A 20,028-nucleotide genomic window follows, 5' to 3' on the forward strand; every position below is an offset into this window, starting at 1 on the left:
AATGGTTGTGCCTAGCCTTTAGAAGGCTTCTAGAGTGCTCCTGGGGGCTGGGGAGAGCAAAAATGAGTGAAAAACAGGCTGGTTTTTGCTCATTTTGCCCCCCAGCCCCCAGGAGCACTTTACAAGCCTCCTAAAGGCTATGCATGCCCTTTTTTTGACAAAAAACAGGCACTTTCTCGTGAAAAACAGGCTGTATTTTGTAGGTCTGCAGAATGCAAAAACATTTTTTTTTATTTGCCTCTTCAAAGTCTTGGTGTGTCTTATACTCCGGTGCGTCTTATACTCCGAAAATATGGTACCGGTATTCCTTGTGTGACTTTTACTCTGATCAGCACTATCTCAGGGAAGCACATGTATCCAATGGGAAATCCTGTGTTAGAAAAGCTGCGTGCCTCACTTTGTTAACTAGGCAAAAATGCTTGAAAGCTTGAAAGGGCCCTGTAAGGACTAGTTGTTCTTGGCCTTGCTATTCTTAGTGGATATGACTGAGTAGACTTGAAGAAAAAATAGCAATAACGTGTTTGAAAAATTGTTGGAATTTCTGGTTTCTTGTTATCTAGCTATATAAAGTCCATTTATGCATATTGTACCTCATTTAAATCTTTATAATTATTTGCTCCAGGTTTTACTTTACTAATTGGCATGGAACAAATGAGAATGAGCCATCTGTCTGGAGGCATTCTCCAAAGAGGAAGAATTCTTACGAAAAGAGAGCAGTACAAGAAGGAACACCTCTCCTTGATGCAAATTCATTAGAATATCTCTTTGCTCAGGCAAGTACTTTATAAAAGAATTCAGTCTCATTTTATGTTCAGTATTGTAGTAGTAGTTATATTTCGTTATCTTTAGGAAGCACTGTTACTGATATTTGTCTCAGATGGAGTATGGATGATTATGATTATTTTTTTCAAAAAAGATATGCATAAACTCTAATTGAAGATCAATATTTATAAAAGAAATACATTGTGAATGCTGTCCCAAATATTCATCAGTGTTGTTTTTCTATTGGTTAGTTAGTAGTACCATGAATGCATATTTACAGAATAGTAGTCTGTCAGCTTTGGAAGCCATATTAACACCGAAAGCTTCCACGCTGCCACATTCTTCTGCTTGGGAAATTAGGAGGGGGGATTTAGTAGAGGGAATGCAGTTAGACATAATAGCATTTTTCTTTTGGTCAATGGTATTCCTGCACCTGGAGGAGGAGTGGTTGAAGTGATGTCTCGAGTTGGGACAGATTGTGATTGGACCATGTGATGGAGTGATGAATGCAGGGACTGGCTTTGGGTTTTTGATTTACTGAGGGGAAACCCGGAACTCTCTGATTTGGGTTTTCCCAGATGTGCCAGTATGACTTCTCAAATAAAAGGGAACTTTGAGAAAATGCCTGTCTCAGAGTTTTTAACTGGAGTTGAGTTTTTCTGAAACACTGACATAGTCCTTGATAAGATAAAAATAAAAAATGCATTGTTTTGAAAACTCTCTTGCATAATACTTTTACACTGAGGTATTATTCTGTGGCACTATCTCAATTTATGTTATATGTTTGCAGAAGGAAAAAGCAATATTCTTCTGCATTTTAATATGTTCATTGACTTTTATATGGAAGGCTTTGATTTTTTGGGGGTATTCAGTGAATGAAGTGAAATAACCATTGATTGCTTACAATCAATTTATCTCACTTTCTAATCTAGGGTCAAAATGACTTGGTAAAAGGTCTTGCACCTCTTCGGGAAGCTAAGAATGATCCAGAATCACATGAAATTGAAAATGAATGTTTGGGTATGGCTGTACTTGCAATATCCCACTATGCAATAAAAAAAAACCTGAGGTTACCAGAACTTCCCCGAGATATCAGGTGAGTCTGAATTATTTTGTCTATTGTATTTCTTCTGACCAGTTGGTAAACATGGGGGTGAACTATCGGACATCATTTGGGACAAATGGGGGTGAACTGTGGAAAGATTGCTTCCACAATTTCTAATGTACAAATGGCCTAGTTTGGTGGGGTGGGGATGTGTAAGGCAAAATAGAGAGTTGACTGATTTTCTTGTACACAGAAAAATGGTGTCATGGCTTCTAGGATTGCTAAAGGTAGTGGCTCCTCTGACAATATCAATCACATACCTATTCTTTGGAGATGTATAAACTGTGACTCAAGACACATGTCCAATTCTTATTATTTACAAGTAAGCCTTAACATACAATCACAATTGGGACCAGAATCTTGGTCATCTCAAAGAAGTATTTGTTAGGTGACCAACATCTGGAAACAGGCTTCCCTTTCCTTCTGCAAGCCCTCATAATGTAAAGAAGGAAAGGTGTGACTTGGGGAATGACCCTTTTGAAGCAATACGAAAACAGGATTCCTGTTGTTCTCCAAACTGCATATCCCGTTCCTTTGAGACCTGGCGAAGACAACCATTTTCCAGTGTGATGCTGTCTGGCTTGCAGGCATCTCTGAATCACTAGCCCTGTTGCCGCTCTGCTGGGAGATCAGCATTTGCGGAATACACTTTTGCAGTCACAACCAAGTTAGGCTACGCTACCATTTTTGTGGACACTACTGCTGGCTATTCAGCAGCTGATTAGCATATTGCTAGCCCTTAGCCCAACATAACGATTATTGCCACTCTCCCACTGGCTCTCTAAGTGACACGTTTAGTTGCACAATCTCAGGTGACTCTCAGTACGTCACACACCACCAAGTGTGCCTTCCTCTTTGGCCACCCAGGAGATCAGTTTGAAGATGATTGTCTTTCCACAATCACCGCTGATCTCTATAGTACCAGCCAGTAGCTCAAAGAAGATCCATTAAAAAAACAAAAACACCTTTTATAGCCACTCCAACATGAATATGGTATCTCTAATCTACTTCATAAGCACATTGCTATGGGTTGTTACTAGCACTTATCTGGCATTAGTGCCTCTATGGAGAGAAAAAAGAGAGAGAAAAGTTGGCAATTGAAATTGTTGCCAGAGGGACTTTTTAATTGCACTTGATACAATTGGTTGATGCTGTTTCCAAACAGTAAACACTGGTTTTGCTGCAACTAAAATAATAAGGCAGTCTCTAATTTTCCACCATGTTGTTATATAGTTTATTTAGTACTTCTTTTTCACTGCAAAATATTCCCTGACCAGTTTTAGAATTTTAAACATTAAATAGTCACTTATAACGCCTATGGTAAGAGAAGTTGCATTTAGTCAGAGAAAGAAATATTAATAGAAGAGAGTTGCATATTATCCATGTATATATCACAGTCTACATTTTCAAGTAAGGGACGCTGAGCTTGGCGATCAGAAAGGTCGGCAGTTCGAATCCCTAGAACCGCGTAACGGAGTGAGCACCCGTTACTTGTCCCAGCTTCTGCCAACCTAGCACTTCAAAAGCATGTAAAAATGCAAGTAGAAAAATAGGGACCACCTTTGGTGGGAAGGTAACAGCGTTCCATGCACTTTCGGCATTTAATCATGCCAGCCACATGACCACGGAGATGTTTTTGGACAGCGCTGGCTCTTCAGCTTTGAAACAGAGATGAGCACTGTCCCCTAGAATTGGAAACGACTAGCACATATGTGCGAGGGGAACCATTGTCTTTACATTTTCAAGTATGTTTTTTTTTCTCTGTGTGTTTATTTTTAAATGAAATATACCTGCTGTAATTTATATCAGGCTATTGAAAATAAATGTGTATCTTTTTGTGTCCTATCTCATTTCAGCTATAAGCGGTATATTCCAGAAACACTGAACAAGAAAATTAGACAAAGGAACATCTTAACAAGAATACGAATTAATAATGTTTTCAGGGACTTTCTCAAGGAATTTAACAACAAGACCATTTCTGACAGCAGTGTTTCTCCACATGATCTGAAAGTGAAATACTTAGCAACAATGGAAACATTGACAAAGAATTATGGAGCTGAAATATTTGAGACATCCACATTGCTAATTTCATCAGAAAATGAGAACTTTAACTTGAATGCTTCTGAAAAAATGCAAAGTTATGAAGTGATGGTAACAGGCAATCTTGGAATCCAGTGGCGGCGTAAACCAATTGTGAGTATCACAAGTTCTTTGTTTACTAATAAGATTAACTTAGAGTCATTTGAATAGAATAGTGTTTGGTTTTTAAAAAAAAAATTATGAAAGTGAAATGAAAATATTATGAAAATATGAAAATTGAGGAAATCTCAGACCTCTAGATAGATTGCACAATGTAAAAAAAAAATAGCCTGAAAAAAAAACCCAACAAGAAATTACCGTATTTTTCGGAGTATAAGATGCACCTTTCCCCCCCCCAAAAAGAGGGTGAAAATCTAGGTGCGTCTTATACTCTGAATGTATCTCCACCCAACACTCCATGTGTCACATTTTTGAGTGGTTCCATACGGCGGGGATCCTCACTTTCACATGGAGCCTGATTCCTGAAGCAGCCCGGAGAATTACGTTCAAAGCCTTTTCAACAAAAGCGTTTTTGGGCTGTAGCGCCACAATCCCCTCCCTGATTCCAAAAAGGGTGCGTGCAGAGGCCAAAAAAATGCATTGTGTTTCAGGTGGCAGGTGGTTCCAGCAGGTGCTGCCACCTGAAATTGCTTCCCCCCTCCCCTGTTCCCCGGTGCACATCGCAGAGCCACACGCCCTCCTCCTCTACAGACTCTCCTTCTGCTTTCTCCTGGCCAGCACCATTGGCCGGGGGACACAGGGAGAAAAGCAAGAGGGCAGTGCGGTCGGGCGAGGGTGCAGGAGCTGGGTGTGAACACAGGGCAGGAAGATCAGAGGCAGCCGGCTGATTGACAGAGTATGCAGGCAGCAAAGGAAACCCGTGTCGTGGCCTCCACTGCCTCCTGCCTACGTGCATTGAGGAGGCCAAGCAGCAGCAGCAAGAAGAGCGCAGATCTCCTGAGCATGTGGGAAGCAGCTGCCAGCGATGCCCTCAGGGCCAGGACATTGTGAGTGGGGAGGGCTCAACCCCCTCAGGAGCTGACAAGCACTCCCTGTCCCTCTGCCACCTGACAAGCACTCCCTGTCCCTCTGCCACCTGTCAAGCCTCCTCCCACCGCAGACTCGCATTATCTTTCAGCTGGCCAGATCTGCCTCCTGAAACCATCTGCGGAGGACGAAAGAGCCACGGACCCTTCTCCTCCTTCTTTCTACCATTTTAAGGGAGTCTGTGGGCAGACCAGGGACTTCTCCCAAAGACCTCATCACATCTGTCTTTCAGGCCCTTCCTCCACTGTGGTCCCCAGAGAAAGCAGCGATATCAGCATGGGCCCTGCTCCAGCTAGCAAGCCTCAAGCCCGACACTCCTCCCTGAAAGGCCACGTCACCTGGACTCGCTAACTTGGCACGCCATTCAGGTGCTGCAGGCCCAAAGCGACCTCAGCAGTGTGCGGCCCGGGTGCTGGTCTTGCCTCTGGGGAAGGGGCATGGTGGAACTCGGCCATCAATGTGGGTCAAGGAGTGTCCCAGGCAGCCACTTCTTGGAGTCCACTGCCCACGCCCCTAAGTGTCAGCGACCACGGTTTTGCGCCCCTTCTCCCAGATAACAGCTGACAGGAAAGCAGAGGTCGTGCACCGGGTTTTTCCTGCCAGGTCCCAGGTCTGGAAGGCACCTTCAATACCCCCACCCCAACGACCGAGGGGAGAGTCCGGCAGTGCCCGGGGCACTTCTTTGCCCCTGGCAGGGATGCTAGGCACCCCATCCCCTGCCCCACCTGCCACTCCTAAATTGTGCCCGATCACGAAATGCGCATCTTATTAGAGTCTGGTAGCTCTGTTGCCTCTCGGCCAGTCTTTGCAGGGAAAACCTTTCACAGTAAGTTTTTCTTTACTATGCAAGATGGTTCCCAGCACAGAGCAGCTGAGAGAGAGAAGCGGTGGAGCTGCCAGACTCAAGTAAGATGCGCGCCCCACCCCGCCCCATCCCTTGCCCCACCTGTCACCCCCATGGCAGTTCCCCGGGCCCTTTCACCTTTCATTGCATTTTCTTGGGCCGCTTCGGGAATCGGTCTCCGACTGAGGCAGCAAAGACATTAGCCAGATGAATACTGATTGATGCTGCTGGGAAAGAGGCAGAAAGGTTTTTTTTCCTGATTTCCTCCCCCAAAATTAAGGTGCGTCTTATACTCTGGTGCATCTTATACTCTAAAAAAATGATAGTTCTATATTGTTGCCAAAACACTACATGGACACATCCATGAAGTTAGCAGGAGTCAAAGCTACTGGCAGAAGTTTCAAGTTGGGTAATACTACTTCATTAGGTTCTTTCAGATGCAGCAGAAACTATGTTGAGAGCCGGAATATAGCAAAGGAAAGATACGTTTCTTGCTGAAAATTCTGTAAGGCGAATAAAAGAAAGAGCAGGGGTGAGAAACCGCAGTTTAGGGAGCACAGCTAGCATCCTTAAAATGTGGTGTGGTTCCTGGAGCTGCCTGATCTTCAGTAGTGAACTGATTGGGAATTGTATCTGGTTATTGAAAAAAAAAAGATTAGAAGAAGGAAGTAACTGATAAAATATCCAGTACAGATGCAGTATATATTATTTAGTAACGTACTGTGAATATTTCGTTTGCAGTACTGAAGTTTTAAAAAAGACTGCAAAGTTACAAAGATATAAAATAGGAAAAAGGACTGTCGGCATTGTAGTGGAAGGGGATCTGTGTATGTGAGCCAATGTGATGTAGTAGATAAAGTATTGGATTCAAACCTGAAAATGCATATTCTAGTTCCCCTTTGTTCACAAAATCTCATTGGGCATCTATAGAATAGCCATTATCTCAGTCTAACCCATTTTCTAGGAAAGTTATAGTAGACAAAAATGGGAGAAGGTAATTGTATGCTGCTTTGAACTCCTGAAGGAAAGTCAGGAGATTAATCCAGGGGTTGGATTCAGCCAGTTTGCAGTGGTCTGGGTGAAATGAATGTTAATTTTAATCTGGTTTGCTGAACCGGTAGTTGCAAGGAATGCCTGACCCCGCTCCTCCCAGGACTCTCCACACGGCCTGTTTTGGATGCCAGGTAAGGCCCATGTGGAAGCTCTGGGAGGGCAAAAAATGGGCCTACCGGAAGTCCGGAAAGGGGCCCTCCGGAGCCTGGGGGGGGAGACCATTTTTACCCTTCCGGAGCCTCGACAGAAGCCTCCGGAGCTGAGGAAGGGTGAAAACGACCCCCCTTCCTGTGGTGCAGGAAGCTAACAAGGCCACACATCCATGGCCACACCCACCCAGCAACCAGGCGGAGAACTGGTTGCTAAAAATTTTCAATCCCACCCCTGGATAAATCTAACATAAATATATGCATACATGTACTAATTGGAAACACATGTATTTGATCTGAGGAATAGAAGTATTTTAGCCGTCCCTATTCAATTTTTCAGTCCAAAATTAATTTGTATAACCAAGAATGTTTTTTTAAGAAAAATATTATCTTTATTTATATAAGATGATACAATTTTATTCTTATTGAAGGATTTTTCATAATGCTTTGTGCCGGTTAAATAGTCTGATATAATGAAAGGTGCATTTTAGTTTTCCAGTGTTTTACAATAATGTAACAATAACAAATCTTAACAACTACCACAAATAACTGAATCTGAAGTTTTTAATATATAACTTCTGCCTGTGTGTTTATGAATGTGTGTGTGTGAGAGAGAGAGAGAAAGAGAGAGAGAGATTGGGAGAGAGAGATTGGGAGAAAGATTGGAGAAGAAGACTGGACATGAGATGAATCAAATTATTCAGGGTTAATGATGTTATTCATCAGATTACACAGAGTGAAAAAGAAAAACCGAAAATTAAGAAAAAAAAATCTGACAAAGTTGAAAAAAAGGAAGAAAAAAACAAAAGGGAGGAATGGATCAGTTTTTCTTACTTTCCTGAAATAACTCATCTTGTGATCAAGGAATCTGCAGTCTGCATCTATAAACAAGATAACAAGAGAATGGTAAGCAAGCAATAAAGCCAGTTATATGCTACCAGAATTAACAATGCCCCAAAGTAGCATCCCCTTGATTTTGTAGCCTCAATCACTGGCACAATTGATAATCTACTGTTCATGTTGACAGAAGAGATGTTCTCTTTGTGTATATCAGCATTTTGCTTATTTATTATATACGTGGACTAAAATTCTTATCAACTTCTATTTTATAACAACTTTTATAATAAAAAAACTAGGTTTTTTTAAATTTGAGTTTGAGGTTTCCCTAGCACCTCGTTACCTGCAGCAAAAAGTGTGTGTGGAATAAATGGAATTTCTTAAGAGATTATTATATATTTTATGGGTCTCATGAGATTCTGTAATGGAATGTTGGATGACTTTGGGGAATGAGGGGAAAGGTTGCTGCCTAGGAAACAATCAACAAGAGAGGTAGGAACCCCCAGTGGCTTAACTCAGTGTTTCTCAACCTTGGCAACTTGAAGATGTACGGACTTCAACTCCCAGAATTCCCCAGCCAGCATTCGCTGGCTGGGGAATTCTGGGAGTTGAAGTCCGGACATCTTCAAGTTGCCAAGGTTGAGAAACACTGGCTTAACTGTCAGAGAAAGAAACCTAGGAGAGACCTAATGGATTAAGTAGTCAAAAGTGGCAGTCGGAAGTTTATACTTGCAGATTTGCAAGATTGATGTCAGCTCTCTCAGATAAACCAGACAAGAAATATGACTAGATGCATTCTATTTATTGTAAAGATTAATGGAATCTGGCAACGTTATCCATACATTCCATTACTAATACCAGGCAAAAATACTGAAATTTTCATGAGCAGTCATTTAAAAACAACAACAACCTGTGTTGGTTACCTGTATTAGTACACTTTAAAAAAGACAAATATACTTAGAAACAGATAAAGTTAGAAAAGAGGGCACACCTATTATTTCAGCATGATATAGATAAAATGTCATTCCTGTTTTCTTGCTTATATTGTATTTTTTCCCAAGTTTTTAGAAGTTAAAAGATGTACATTTAGTAAACTGAAGTTAAATCCCTGCCCTTAGAGTAGTGTTTCTCAACCTTAGCAACAAGATGAGTGGACTTCAACTTCCAGGATTCCCCAACATCATGGGAGTCATCTTAAAGTTCCTTAAATTGAGAAACACCATTTTAGAGAACAGGTAATCCTCGACTTACAACACCATTCATTTAGTGACCATTCAAAGTTACAATGGCACTGAAAATGTCACATGACTTTCACACTTATGACCATTGTATAAGTGTGAAAGTCATAGTCATATGATCAAAATCCAGTTGCTTGGCAACTGGTTCATATTTATGACGGTTGTAGAGCCGAGGTGGCGCAGTGGTTAAATGCAGCACTGCAGTTCAGCAGTTTGGCTGTCCAAATCCCACCAGGCTCAAGGTTGACTCAGCCTTCCATCCTTCCGAGGTGGGTAAAATGAGGACCCAGATTGTTGTTGGGGGCAATATGCTGACTCTGTAAACCGCTTAGAGAGGGCTGAAAGCCCTATGAAGCGGTATATAAGCCTAAGCCTAACTAACTATTGCAGTGTCCCAGGGTCAGGTGATCAGTTTTTGTGACCTTCTGACAAGCAGAGTCAATGAAGAATCCAGATTCACTTAACTACCATGGCAAGAAAGGTTGTAAAAGGGGGAAACTCACTTAACAGATGTTACACTTAGCAACATAAAGTTTGGATCAATTGTGGTCATAACTCGAGGACTACCTGTACCTCATTGTCAACCATGGTATAGACTTAACTGCCATTCTAGGTTAATTTATGTACTTGGATAGAGCATGCCCGCCTCTTCGTTTCAGCAGCCCTCCCTGTAGGTGGAGTTATAGTAGTTGATTATTGTATCTTGCCTGAAGTGGAAGAACTATTCAGACTTTTTTTTTTTACTCTAGGAATTTAAACTGCCTTCATGTGAAGAAGCTTTGTCGTTTTCTGCTTTGGTGGATGGATACTTCAGGTTGACTGCTGATGCCCATCACTTTCTTTGCACAGATATCGCACCACCTCTGATAGAACACAATATTAAAAATGGCTGCCATGGCCCAATTTGGTTAGTTGCTAAACAATATATATATTATATATTGGCTTGTTATTTGTGTATCACTTTTAATTACTAAGACATCAACTGTTTTTGTATATCCAGTATAGCATCATTTTCCATATCATTCTTGTTGCATATCATTTTTAAATCCACTTTCAGATCAGTTTCACTCTTGTCTGGTAAACATGCTTGTCTTCCATAATATTTTCCAAACATTATCTATAGAGACGGACACTGTTAAAATATTTATTCTGTTCTGTATTAGTCAAATTAGTTAAATTTAAGAATTTTTCCCCTTTAATTACAATCTTTAATTCCTCCTCATTCTTTCTAGTGTCCAGCCTTAAAGATCTCATCCGATCATGTTTTTTAAAAAGAGAATTGATAACAAAAGCATTTTCCCACCAGAAGGATTCTAAATTAATCCCCAAATCTTACTTCAAACTCATATGGATCCTAAGTCCATTTGCAACTTTCCAAAATCAAACTTTAATACCGTATATACTCGAGTATAAGCCGAGTTTTTCAGCCCACTTTTTCGGCTGAAAAAAGCCGCCTCGGCTTATACTCGAGTCTACAACTGGATCCGGCAGTGCTGTTGCCTGTTGGAGGAGGAGGAGGCGAACCAGCCTGCCACCGCCGGCCACCGCCAGCCCCGCCGCTCTTCCCGCCCCCTTCCAAGCCCCACAGTCCAGCGGACGCAGCAGAAGCAGCCCCGGGGCTCCGCTGCATTTTCTGGACGGGGTCTCGCAGGAAGGAATCCCCTCTCCAAGGGATCCCCGTCCAGAAAATGCGGGGAGCGGCAGCGGAGCCCTGGGGCTGCTTCTGCTCCGTCCGCTCCTCTCTGCTCTCCTGTCGCCAGCTGGTGGGGCTGACCCTGATCCATAAACACTGCCGAATTCAGCCTCGGATCTTTGTCGGGACCTCTTTCTGGTCTGTCTCTGAAGTCCATATTCTCCATAGTCTCTCGAACTGCTCCCCCCCACCTCCAGTTTCTTCCTAGTTTGATCCCACGCGCCGCTGACCTAGGAACCGCATACCTCCCAGCAGTTTTTTCAGGCTGCTCCCAGATGGGAAGGGAGGGGGATTGTAAACCCCTTCCACACCCTGGCTCCTCCTCTTCCAGAGTTCGGGCTCTCTTTCTTTCTTTCTTTGAAAGAGAAGCCCAAATTAGCCAAAGGGGGGAAAGCGAGCGAGCGAGCGAAGCAGTGGGAGGGGGAAAGGTCCCTGTGAAGCCCTGCGGCCAAGGAGCGCTGCCTGCTTTTTAAGAAAACCTGGAAGGGGAAGAGGGCGGGTTTTTTCCCCCTCCCTTTTTCTTTTCGTTCCCGTGGCTCAGCCTCTCCTTTCCTTGGGGCCGTTTGCAGTTCCTTTCTTCGTATAAAAACCCCTCTGGCTCCAACGGGACCTCTTCCAAGAATACCGGGCGCAAAACTGCGCTCAGTTTCTGAAAGGTGGCCACGATCCCCAGTGGAAAGGCGTTATTCCCCTCAGTTGTAAGGGCAATGCTGCTCGCGACTTTCCCCTAAATGTTGGAGAAAACTTTTCGCCGCTGTCCTCCTCGGCTCATTTGGGAAGGACGATTGTAACAGGTTGAGATTTCCTTTCAAAACAAAACAAAACCAACCCCTCCCCCGGTCCCAATGTTTCAAACAACCCCCTTTCCTGCTGGGAAGAGCCCACCAACCCCCCGTCCCTTCCCATTCGAAAGGGAAGCTCGTATCACCTTCTAGAGAAAGTGGCAAATGCCCTCCGTGACTTCCTTGGTTTCTCTCCGGGCTCTGCTCTTCGGCATTGCCCTTGGGGAAAACTGCCGCGGTTTGTTTCCGTGAATATATTAACAGGCGCGCGGAAAGCAACTAAGCCAAGGAGCGTACGTAGTCCAGCCAAGCGAGTCTAGTTTCCTGGGGTCCCTTGCTCGCTCGCTTTCCCCCCTTTGGCTAATTTGGGCTTCTCTTTCAAAGAAAGAAAAAAAGAAAGAAAGAAAGAGAGCCTGAACTCTGGAAGAGGAGGAGCCAGGGTGTAGAAGGGGTTTACAATCCCCCTCCCTTCCCATCTGGGAGCAGCCTGAAAAACTGCTGCCGCGCCACGCCTGCGCCCCAAACAGAGCTGGGTCCAATCAGCCTTTTTTCCCCTTTTTATGCCCTGTCTCAGACGTGCGGGCGCGCATGCTGTGAACTTGCCCACTTAGACGTCGAGGTTGCCGCGTGCACTCTTGTATTTTCCCCTTCCTCTTACGTGCCCCCCTTGGTGCAGCGGGCTAACGCTGGTGAAAGGAGTGGGGTGGACACAACTGGTAAATTATAAACCACAGATTTTAATCCTATTTAATTTTTAATGGTATCAAATTTAGCTATAAAGAAGAGAGAAAGAAAGAGGGAGTGTGTGCACAGGAGTGTGGATTTTCTAAAAACCCCATTGAATCCAGAGGAGGGAAGAAAGAAAGAAAGAAGAAGTGTGTGCACAGGAGTGGGGATTTTCTAAAAATCCCATTGAATCCAGAGGAGGGAAGAAAGAAAGAAAGAAAGAAGGAGTGTGTGCACAGGAGTGGGGATTTTCTAAAAATCCCATTGAATCCAGAGGAGGGGAGAGAGAGAGAAAGAGGGAGTGTGTGCACAGGAGTGTGGATTTTCTAAAAACCCCATTGAATCCAGAGGAGGGAAGAAAGAAAGAAAGAAGAAGTGTGTGCACAGGAGTGGGGATTTTCTAAAAATCCCATTGAATCCAGAGGAGGGGAGAGAGAGAGAAAGAGGGAGTGTGTGCACAGGAGTGTGAATTTTCTAAAAACCCCATTGAATCCAGAGGAGGGAAGAAAGAAAGAAGAAGTGTGTGCACAGGAGTGGGGATTTTCTAAAAATCCCATTGAATCCAGAGGAGGGGAGAGAGAGAGAAAGAGGGAGTGTGTGCACAGGAGTGTGGATTTTCTAAAAACCCCATTGAATCCAGAGGAGGGAAGAAAGAAAGAAAGAAGGAGTGTGTGCACAGGAGTGGGGATTTTCTAAAAATCCCATTGAATCCAGAGGAGGGAAGAGAGAAAGAAAGAAGGAGTGTATGAGGGTGGGAGATTTCCTAAACCCCATTGAATCCAGAGGGAAGAAAGAAAGAAAGAAAGAGGAAGTGTGTGCACAGGAGTGTGGATTTTCTAAAAATCCCATTGAATCCAGAGGAGGGAAGAGAAAAAGAAAGAGGGAGTGTGTGCACAGGAGTGTGGATTTTCTAAAAACCCCATTGAATCCAGAGGAGGGAAGAAAGAAAGAAAGAAGAAGTGTGTGCACAGGAGTGGGGATTTTCTAAAAATCCCATTGAATCCAGAGGAGGGGAGAGAGAGAGAAAGAGGGAGTGTGTGCACAGGAGTGTGGATTTTCTAAAAACCCCATTGAATCCAGAGGAGGGAAGAAAGAAAGAAAGAAAGAAAGAAAGAGGAAGTGTGTGCACAGGAGTGGGGATTTTCTAAAAATCCCATTGAATCCAGAGGAGGGGAGAGAGAGAGAAAGAGGGAGTGTGTGCACAGGAGTGGGGATTTTCTAAAAATCCCATTGAATCCAGAGGAGGGAAGAGAGAAAGAAAGAAGGAGTGTATGAGGGTGGGAGATTTCCTAAACCCCATTGAATCCAGAGGGAAGAAAGAAAGAAAGAAAGAGGAAGTGTGTGCACAGGAGTGGGGATTTTCTAAAAATCCCATTGAATCCAGAGGAGGGAAGAGAGAAAGAAAGAGGGAGTGTGTGCACAGGAGTGTGGATTTTCTAAAAACCCCATTGAATCCAGAGGAGGGAAGAAAGAAAGAAAGAAAGAAAGAAAGAAAGAAAGAAAGAAAGAAAGAAAGAAAGAAAGAAAGAAGTGTGTGCACAGGAGTGGGGATTTTCTAAAAATCCCATTGAATCCAGAGGAGGGAAGAGAGAAAGAAAGAAGGAGTGTATGAGGGTGGGAGATTTCCTAAACCCCATTAAATCCAGAGGAGGGAAGAAAGAAAGAAAGAAAGAAAGAAAGAGGAAGTGTGTGCACAGGAGTGGGGATTTTCTAAAAAATCTTCTCTTATGTTTTAGCTTGGTTGCTGAATGAGCTAAGGTTTTTGTACATTTAAAGTTATTGTTGATACCATATTGCTTTTATTGACCCTCTTTTCCACTTACAGAGCTAGTTATTTATTTATAAATAAATAATATTTATTTATTCAAAAACATTATTGGTATCTATTTTTATTTTTGAAATTTACCGGTAGCTGCTGCATTTCCCACCCTAGGCTTATACTCGAGTCAATAACTTTTCCAGCTTTTTGGGGTAAAATTAGGTGCCTCGGCTTATATTCGGGTCGGCTTATACTCGAGTATATACGGTAGTCCTTTTACTGTTTATTCAAAAATATGTTTAAGTCCTTAAACTTGTATTTAAAAGTTATTTTGCTAAAGATTGAAAGAAACTCACCTGATGCTGCAAAACTTGTTAGTCCAATGACTCGTAATTGCTAAAGAGCAATTAATGAGCAATTTCCAAAAGCAATTATAAAAGGAAGCATGTGAACCCAGTGTCCTTTTGAAAGGCACTGACTGCAGTTCGAGCAATGATGGTTAATTCCTCAACTCCAAGAGCTGGAGACCGATCTTGCTATCTCCTTGTGAAAAGGAACTGTCTGAAACACTTTTGGGTGATCTCAAGTCTTCTCCTTGTCTGTAGAGAAATTACAAAGAGCTGGTCTACTTTTTGGCTCTTCATTCCACCTTCAATTGAGCTATCTGTAGTTTGCCATTCTCCCCCCTTTCTCCCAAGATATTATAAAGCTTCAGAAGCAGGTATTATGTTTTTTTTTAGTAAACAAAATTAAGTTCATTCAAAAACTAAGGGGCACAAATTGTCATTTCTTGAAACAGCTATCTCCCTTCAGAAACTGGTCTTAAAATAATATTTTTTGTAACCAGTCATTATAATTTGTAAAACACTTGCTTTAAAAATATTTTATTGTTTTATTACTTTTATTTTAGCTTCCCTCTTGAGCCTCTCAATCTTTGGGTTCATGAAAACCAAACTACTGTGCTCATTTGGCTATGGAAGAGCCATTTTATAACTTGTAACAAACTCTCAACATTTCAACTATATTATTCCCCTGCCATTATATTTCTAACAACAAAGAACAGTTTAAAGATTCATTATAATTATTTTATTATTACATTTATTTGTCGCCCATCTCACTATGAAGTGATTCTGGGCTGCTTACAGCATAAAAACATTAAAACAATTAACTATAAATATTCTGAATCCAATAAAATGACAATGCCATCAAGGTAAAATCATGATCATAGGATGGGGGAGGGGCAGCTGAATGCATGTGGAGGGGGGGAGGGGGATTAACTCTTAAATCAACCACCTCCTGGGCCTGTTTTCAAGGAAATGGTCAACTGTTCCCATTTAGTAAGCTTTAATCACTTTTCTCAAACATCTTTCAGCACAGAATATGCTATTAATAAGTTGAAACAGGAAGGCAATGAAGAAGGGACGTATGTTTTGAGATGGAGCTGTACAGACTTCAACAACATTCTCTTGACTGTGATATGTACTGAACATTCAGAGGTATGATGGGAACCCAGTAATTTTCTCTTTAAATATCTTTGATCTAGGCCAGGGGTCAGCAAACTGCGGCTCTGGAGCTGCATGTGGCTCTTTCCTCCCTCTGCTGCGGCTCCAGTACCAATCGGTGCCACAATTTTGAGAGGAGCTTCTTGTGGGGTGGGGGAGAGAAGCACAGTGTGCAGGGAGAAAACTATGGCAAGGGGAGGGTTTTCAAGTTGTCTCCACAATTGATAGGGCTTTTGGTTATGGACAGGTAGAGGAAAAAGTACGCTGTGCTAGGAGAGACTCTATGGTGGGGGGAACTGAAGTTCTGGTCAGCTCCAGAATTGAACAGGAGGCTTCCGTTTAGGACCTTTGTGGCTCCCAGTGTTTTCTTTTCTGTGGGAAATGGGTCCAAATGTCTCTTTGAGTGTTTAAGTTTGCCGACCTCTGATCTAGGCAATATAACTTTTGAAGAATTGGCTTGAGAAGTGATACACTTACCATTAATGATTCAAAAAAAGGAGTGTGAAATTTCTTTTTTACAAACTGGAACACCTAAGCTTCCTATCAGTTTCTATGGTGGTAACTGGCAATTTTAAACAGATTTTAAGCTCTGTTACTTATTTTTTCATTAGGGTATAAATATTGACAGGGATTCCCAATGTTAGTCTTTTTATGGATTTTATTTATTCTTACTGGAATGAAAGTATATATTGTTAATATATTAATTGGAGATTTGGTAACTATTTATTTGAATAAAGCACTCTGGGGCAGGTTGCAATAAAACATTTTTTTAAAAGAAGTGATATATAATATATTTTTAAAAAAATTAAGAATAAAAATACCACAAAATACCTCTTCATTATATGATTTCAAGATCTGAGTAGGTGCACAAGGAAGAAAGTATGTAGATACTTAAACTATTGAAGTATTAAAAGTCAAATCCAGCATGTTGAATTGTGCTAGAAATGGACTAGCAACAATGTTATAGCAAAGAACTGGTATAATATATATGTATTGGCTAGTCCCAACAATTAGTTTAGCTTCCCTGTTTTGAACAAACTGAAATTTCCACTAATGAATCATATATTCTCTGACACCCATAGTAATCTGGAACCTTAATTTATGATTTATATTAAAACTACTGGTGGGCTTGATATTTGATTACAAAAAACACATTTGTAATTACCTGGATTCAAATGTGAGGCAAACATAGGCATTTGTGTAATATCAGGTTGGGACCACATTAAATATGTCTGTCTTGTCTATGTCTAAGCTGTTTGAGTTTTGAAAGACAAAAAAGTTAAGTATAAAAAGTGGAAAGAGAGAGACATAACTAAGGCAGAATATCAGCAAATAGCCCGAGCCTGTAAAGATGAAGTAAGGAAAACTAAGGCTCACAATGAAGAAAGGCTTGCCACAAAAATAAAAAATAACAAAAAAGCTTCTTCCAACATGTTAAAAACAAGAAAAAAGTTAAGGAAACAATTGGTCCATTGCTGGGAGAAAGTGGCAAGAAGGTGACAAGCAACAGGGAGAAAGCAGAATTATTTAACTCATTTTTTGCATCTGTCTTTACACAAAGGGATAAAACAGTCCAACCTATCAAAAACAGCACCACAAAAATCAAATTAGGAACACAAATTGAAATAGGGAAGAAAATGGTAAGTTAGCACCTGCCTACCCTAGACGAGTTCAAATCACCAGGACTAGACGGATTTCACCCCAGGGTTCTGAAGGAACTGGCAGATGAGATATCAGAACCACTGAACTATATCTTTCAGAGATCTCAGAGCACCGGGGAACTGCCAGAGGACTGGAAAAGAGCTGATGTGGTTTCCATCTTCAAAAAAGGAAAAAAATAGATCCAGGGAACTATAGACCTATCAGCCTAACCTCAATACCAGGAAAGATTCTAAAAAAGATAATCAAGCAACGAATTAGCGAACACCTAGAAGTAAACACAGTAATAGCCAAAAGCCAACATGGGTTTGTCAAAAATAGATCATACCAGACTAATCTTATTGCATTCTTTGACAAAGTGACAAAATTAGCAGACCAGAGGAATGCCGTTGATATAGTTTACTTGGACTTCAGTAAGGCATTTGATAAGGTAGACCATAACCTACTACTAGTTAAAGTAGAAGAATGTGGGTTGGACAGCATCACCACCAGATGGATTCGTAACTGGCTGACCAACCGCACTCAACGTGTAGTCCTCAATGGAGCTGCATCTACATGGAGGGAAGTATGCAGTGGAGTACCCCAAGGCTCTGTTTTAAGCCCAGTACTCTTCAACATCTTCAACAATGATTTGGATGAGGGAATAAATGGGGAACCTATCAAATTTGCAGATGACACCAAACTGGCAGGAATAGTCAACACTCCAGAAGACAGGCTTAAGATACAGAAGGATCTTGAAAAACCTGAACATTGGGCACTATCTAATAACATGAAATTCAATGGTGAAAAGAGTAAGATTCTACATTTAGGCAAGAAAAATGAAATGCACAGGTACAGTATAGGTGGTACCTTGCTCAATAGTAGTAACTGTGAGAGGGATCTTGGAGACCTAGTGGACAACCATTTAAATAGGAGCCAGGCATGTGCAGCAGCTGCCAAAAAAGCCAACACAATTCTAGGCTACATAAACAGAGGGATAGAATCAAGATCACGTGAAGTCTTAATACCACTTTATAATGCCTTGGTAAGGCTTGGAATACTGCATTCAGGTTTGGTCACCACGATGTAGAAAAGATATGCAGACTCTAGAAAGAGTGCAGGGAAGAGCAACAAAGATGATTAGGGACTGGAGATTAAAACATATGAAGAACAGTTGCAAGAACTGGGTATGTCTAGTTTAATGAAAAGAAGGACTAGGGGAGACATGATAGCAGTGTTCCAATATCTCAGGGGTTGCCACAAAGAAGAGGGAGTCAAACTATTCTCCAAGGCACCTGAGGGTAGAACAAGAAGCAATGGGTGGAAACTAATCAAGGAGAGAAGCAACTTAGAACTGAGAGGAAATTTCCTGACAGAACAATTAATCAGTGGAACAGCTTGCCTCCAGAAGTTGTGAATGCCCCAACTGCAAGTCTTTAAGAAGATGTTGGATAGCCATTTGTCTGGAATGGTATAGGGTTTCCTGCCTAGGCAGGGGGTTGGACTAGAAGACATCCAAGGTCCCTTCCAACTCTGCTATTGTATTGTATTGTATTGTATTGTATTGTATTGAGTTTCATCAAGGTTTCCAGTATGGTCAGTATGATTTCACCAGATGGTACTGCAAATGTTTGCTTGATCAGTCTCAAGTTGGATTTTATTTCATTCACTACATTCTCTTCAGACACAAGCATGTTACCTGAATTCATTTAGTGCTTTCTTTTTCTTTTCCTTCATTCTCCAAAGCTCTCAATGAATCTCCCCAAACAGTATAAGAACTTCCAGATAGAAATGAAGAAGGAAGGATGTCTCCTGCATGGATCTGATAAGTTCTTCCAATCACTTAAAGAGTTGATGGACCACTTAAAAGGACAGATCCTGAGAACAGATGAGATAGTCTTCACTCTCAAGAGATGCGTTCAGCCAAAACCAAGAGGTAATGTTTTTAAGTTAGTTTTATGTATTCATATTAACATTTTTTCACCAAAATATATTATTCCACCTGGATCCTATATTTTGCAACTATATAGATATTATAAATAATATAGATGCCTTTGTATTCTTAGAATAAGGTTATTCAATCCCAAGCAAATCAGTCCTCTTTAAAATAATTGAGGTTTGCTCAGAGCTAAAGGTCAGGATTGGATACTAAGAATGTACTTAATATAGAAAAGAGGAATTACATGTTATACATAGGTAATCATCCTGTAGGTCAGTGGTCCCCAACCTTTTTATCGCCGCGGACCAGTCAGCCTTTGATAATTTTACCGTGGCCCGCTGAGGGCGCGCAGGAGTGGGGGGGCGTTGTTCGCGCGCGCTGTAAAATGTAAAATTTTATTGAATATTAACTAGGTTGCTTCTTTTAAGCTATTTTAATGTTTTAAAAAGTAAAATCTGATTTGACAACATTCTCAAGAGTAGTACATGAAAATTTGGCATAAACCTGCGTTATTCTTAGGTGAACATTCTGAGTAAGTTCTAAATAGCCGAATTTCTCTATTTCCTTTTGAGCCTGTATCTGCAAGACTCCATGCAACACATTCAAGGAACTCATATCCCTCCATGAAGTATGGAGCATTCCCAGAGTTTACAGAATACGCATCTTGACACCATATTTGACTCTTCACAAGGAGTAGAATACACAGCTATAAAACGGGAAGAAGCAGACTCGGTCGGGGGGCGGCAACGGGCGCTTCACCAGGCGGGTCGAAGGAGCCGCAGTCGGCTTGGCATTCGGGGCTGGGCGGGAGGCCTGGCGCACCGAAGCCTTCGCCTCTCGGAAGTGTCAGCGAACCGCCTGGCGACACGGGAGGT

General features: G+C 41.8%; 1 protein-coding gene across 1 annotated transcript in view; it reads left to right on the forward strand.

Moving 5' to 3' along the window:
- Positions 1 to 20,028, forward strand: part of JAK1 (Janus kinase 1) — a 65,461-nt gene that overhangs the window by 29,039 nt on the left and 16,394 nt on the right. The window contains exons 6-12 of the mRNA XM_032218910.1: positions 623 to 773; positions 1,695 to 1,858; positions 3,724 to 4,060; positions 7,766 to 7,945; positions 9,864 to 10,021; positions 15,447 to 15,570; positions 18,961 to 19,150. Coding sequence (XP_032074801.1) covers positions 623 to 773; positions 1,695 to 1,858; positions 3,724 to 4,060; positions 7,766 to 7,945; positions 9,864 to 10,021; positions 15,447 to 15,570; positions 18,961 to 19,150 — 1,304 coding nt within the window. The remainder of the gene's footprint in view (positions 1 to 622; positions 774 to 1,694; positions 1,859 to 3,723; positions 4,061 to 7,765; positions 7,946 to 9,863; positions 10,022 to 15,446; positions 15,571 to 18,960; positions 19,151 to 20,028) is intronic.

Source organism: Thamnophis elegans, chromosome 5, assembly GCF_009769535.1.
Source record: "Thamnophis elegans isolate rThaEle1 chromosome 5, rThaEle1.pri, whole genome shotgun sequence".
NCBI lineage: Eukaryota > Metazoa > Chordata > Lepidosauria > Squamata > Colubridae > Thamnophis > Thamnophis elegans.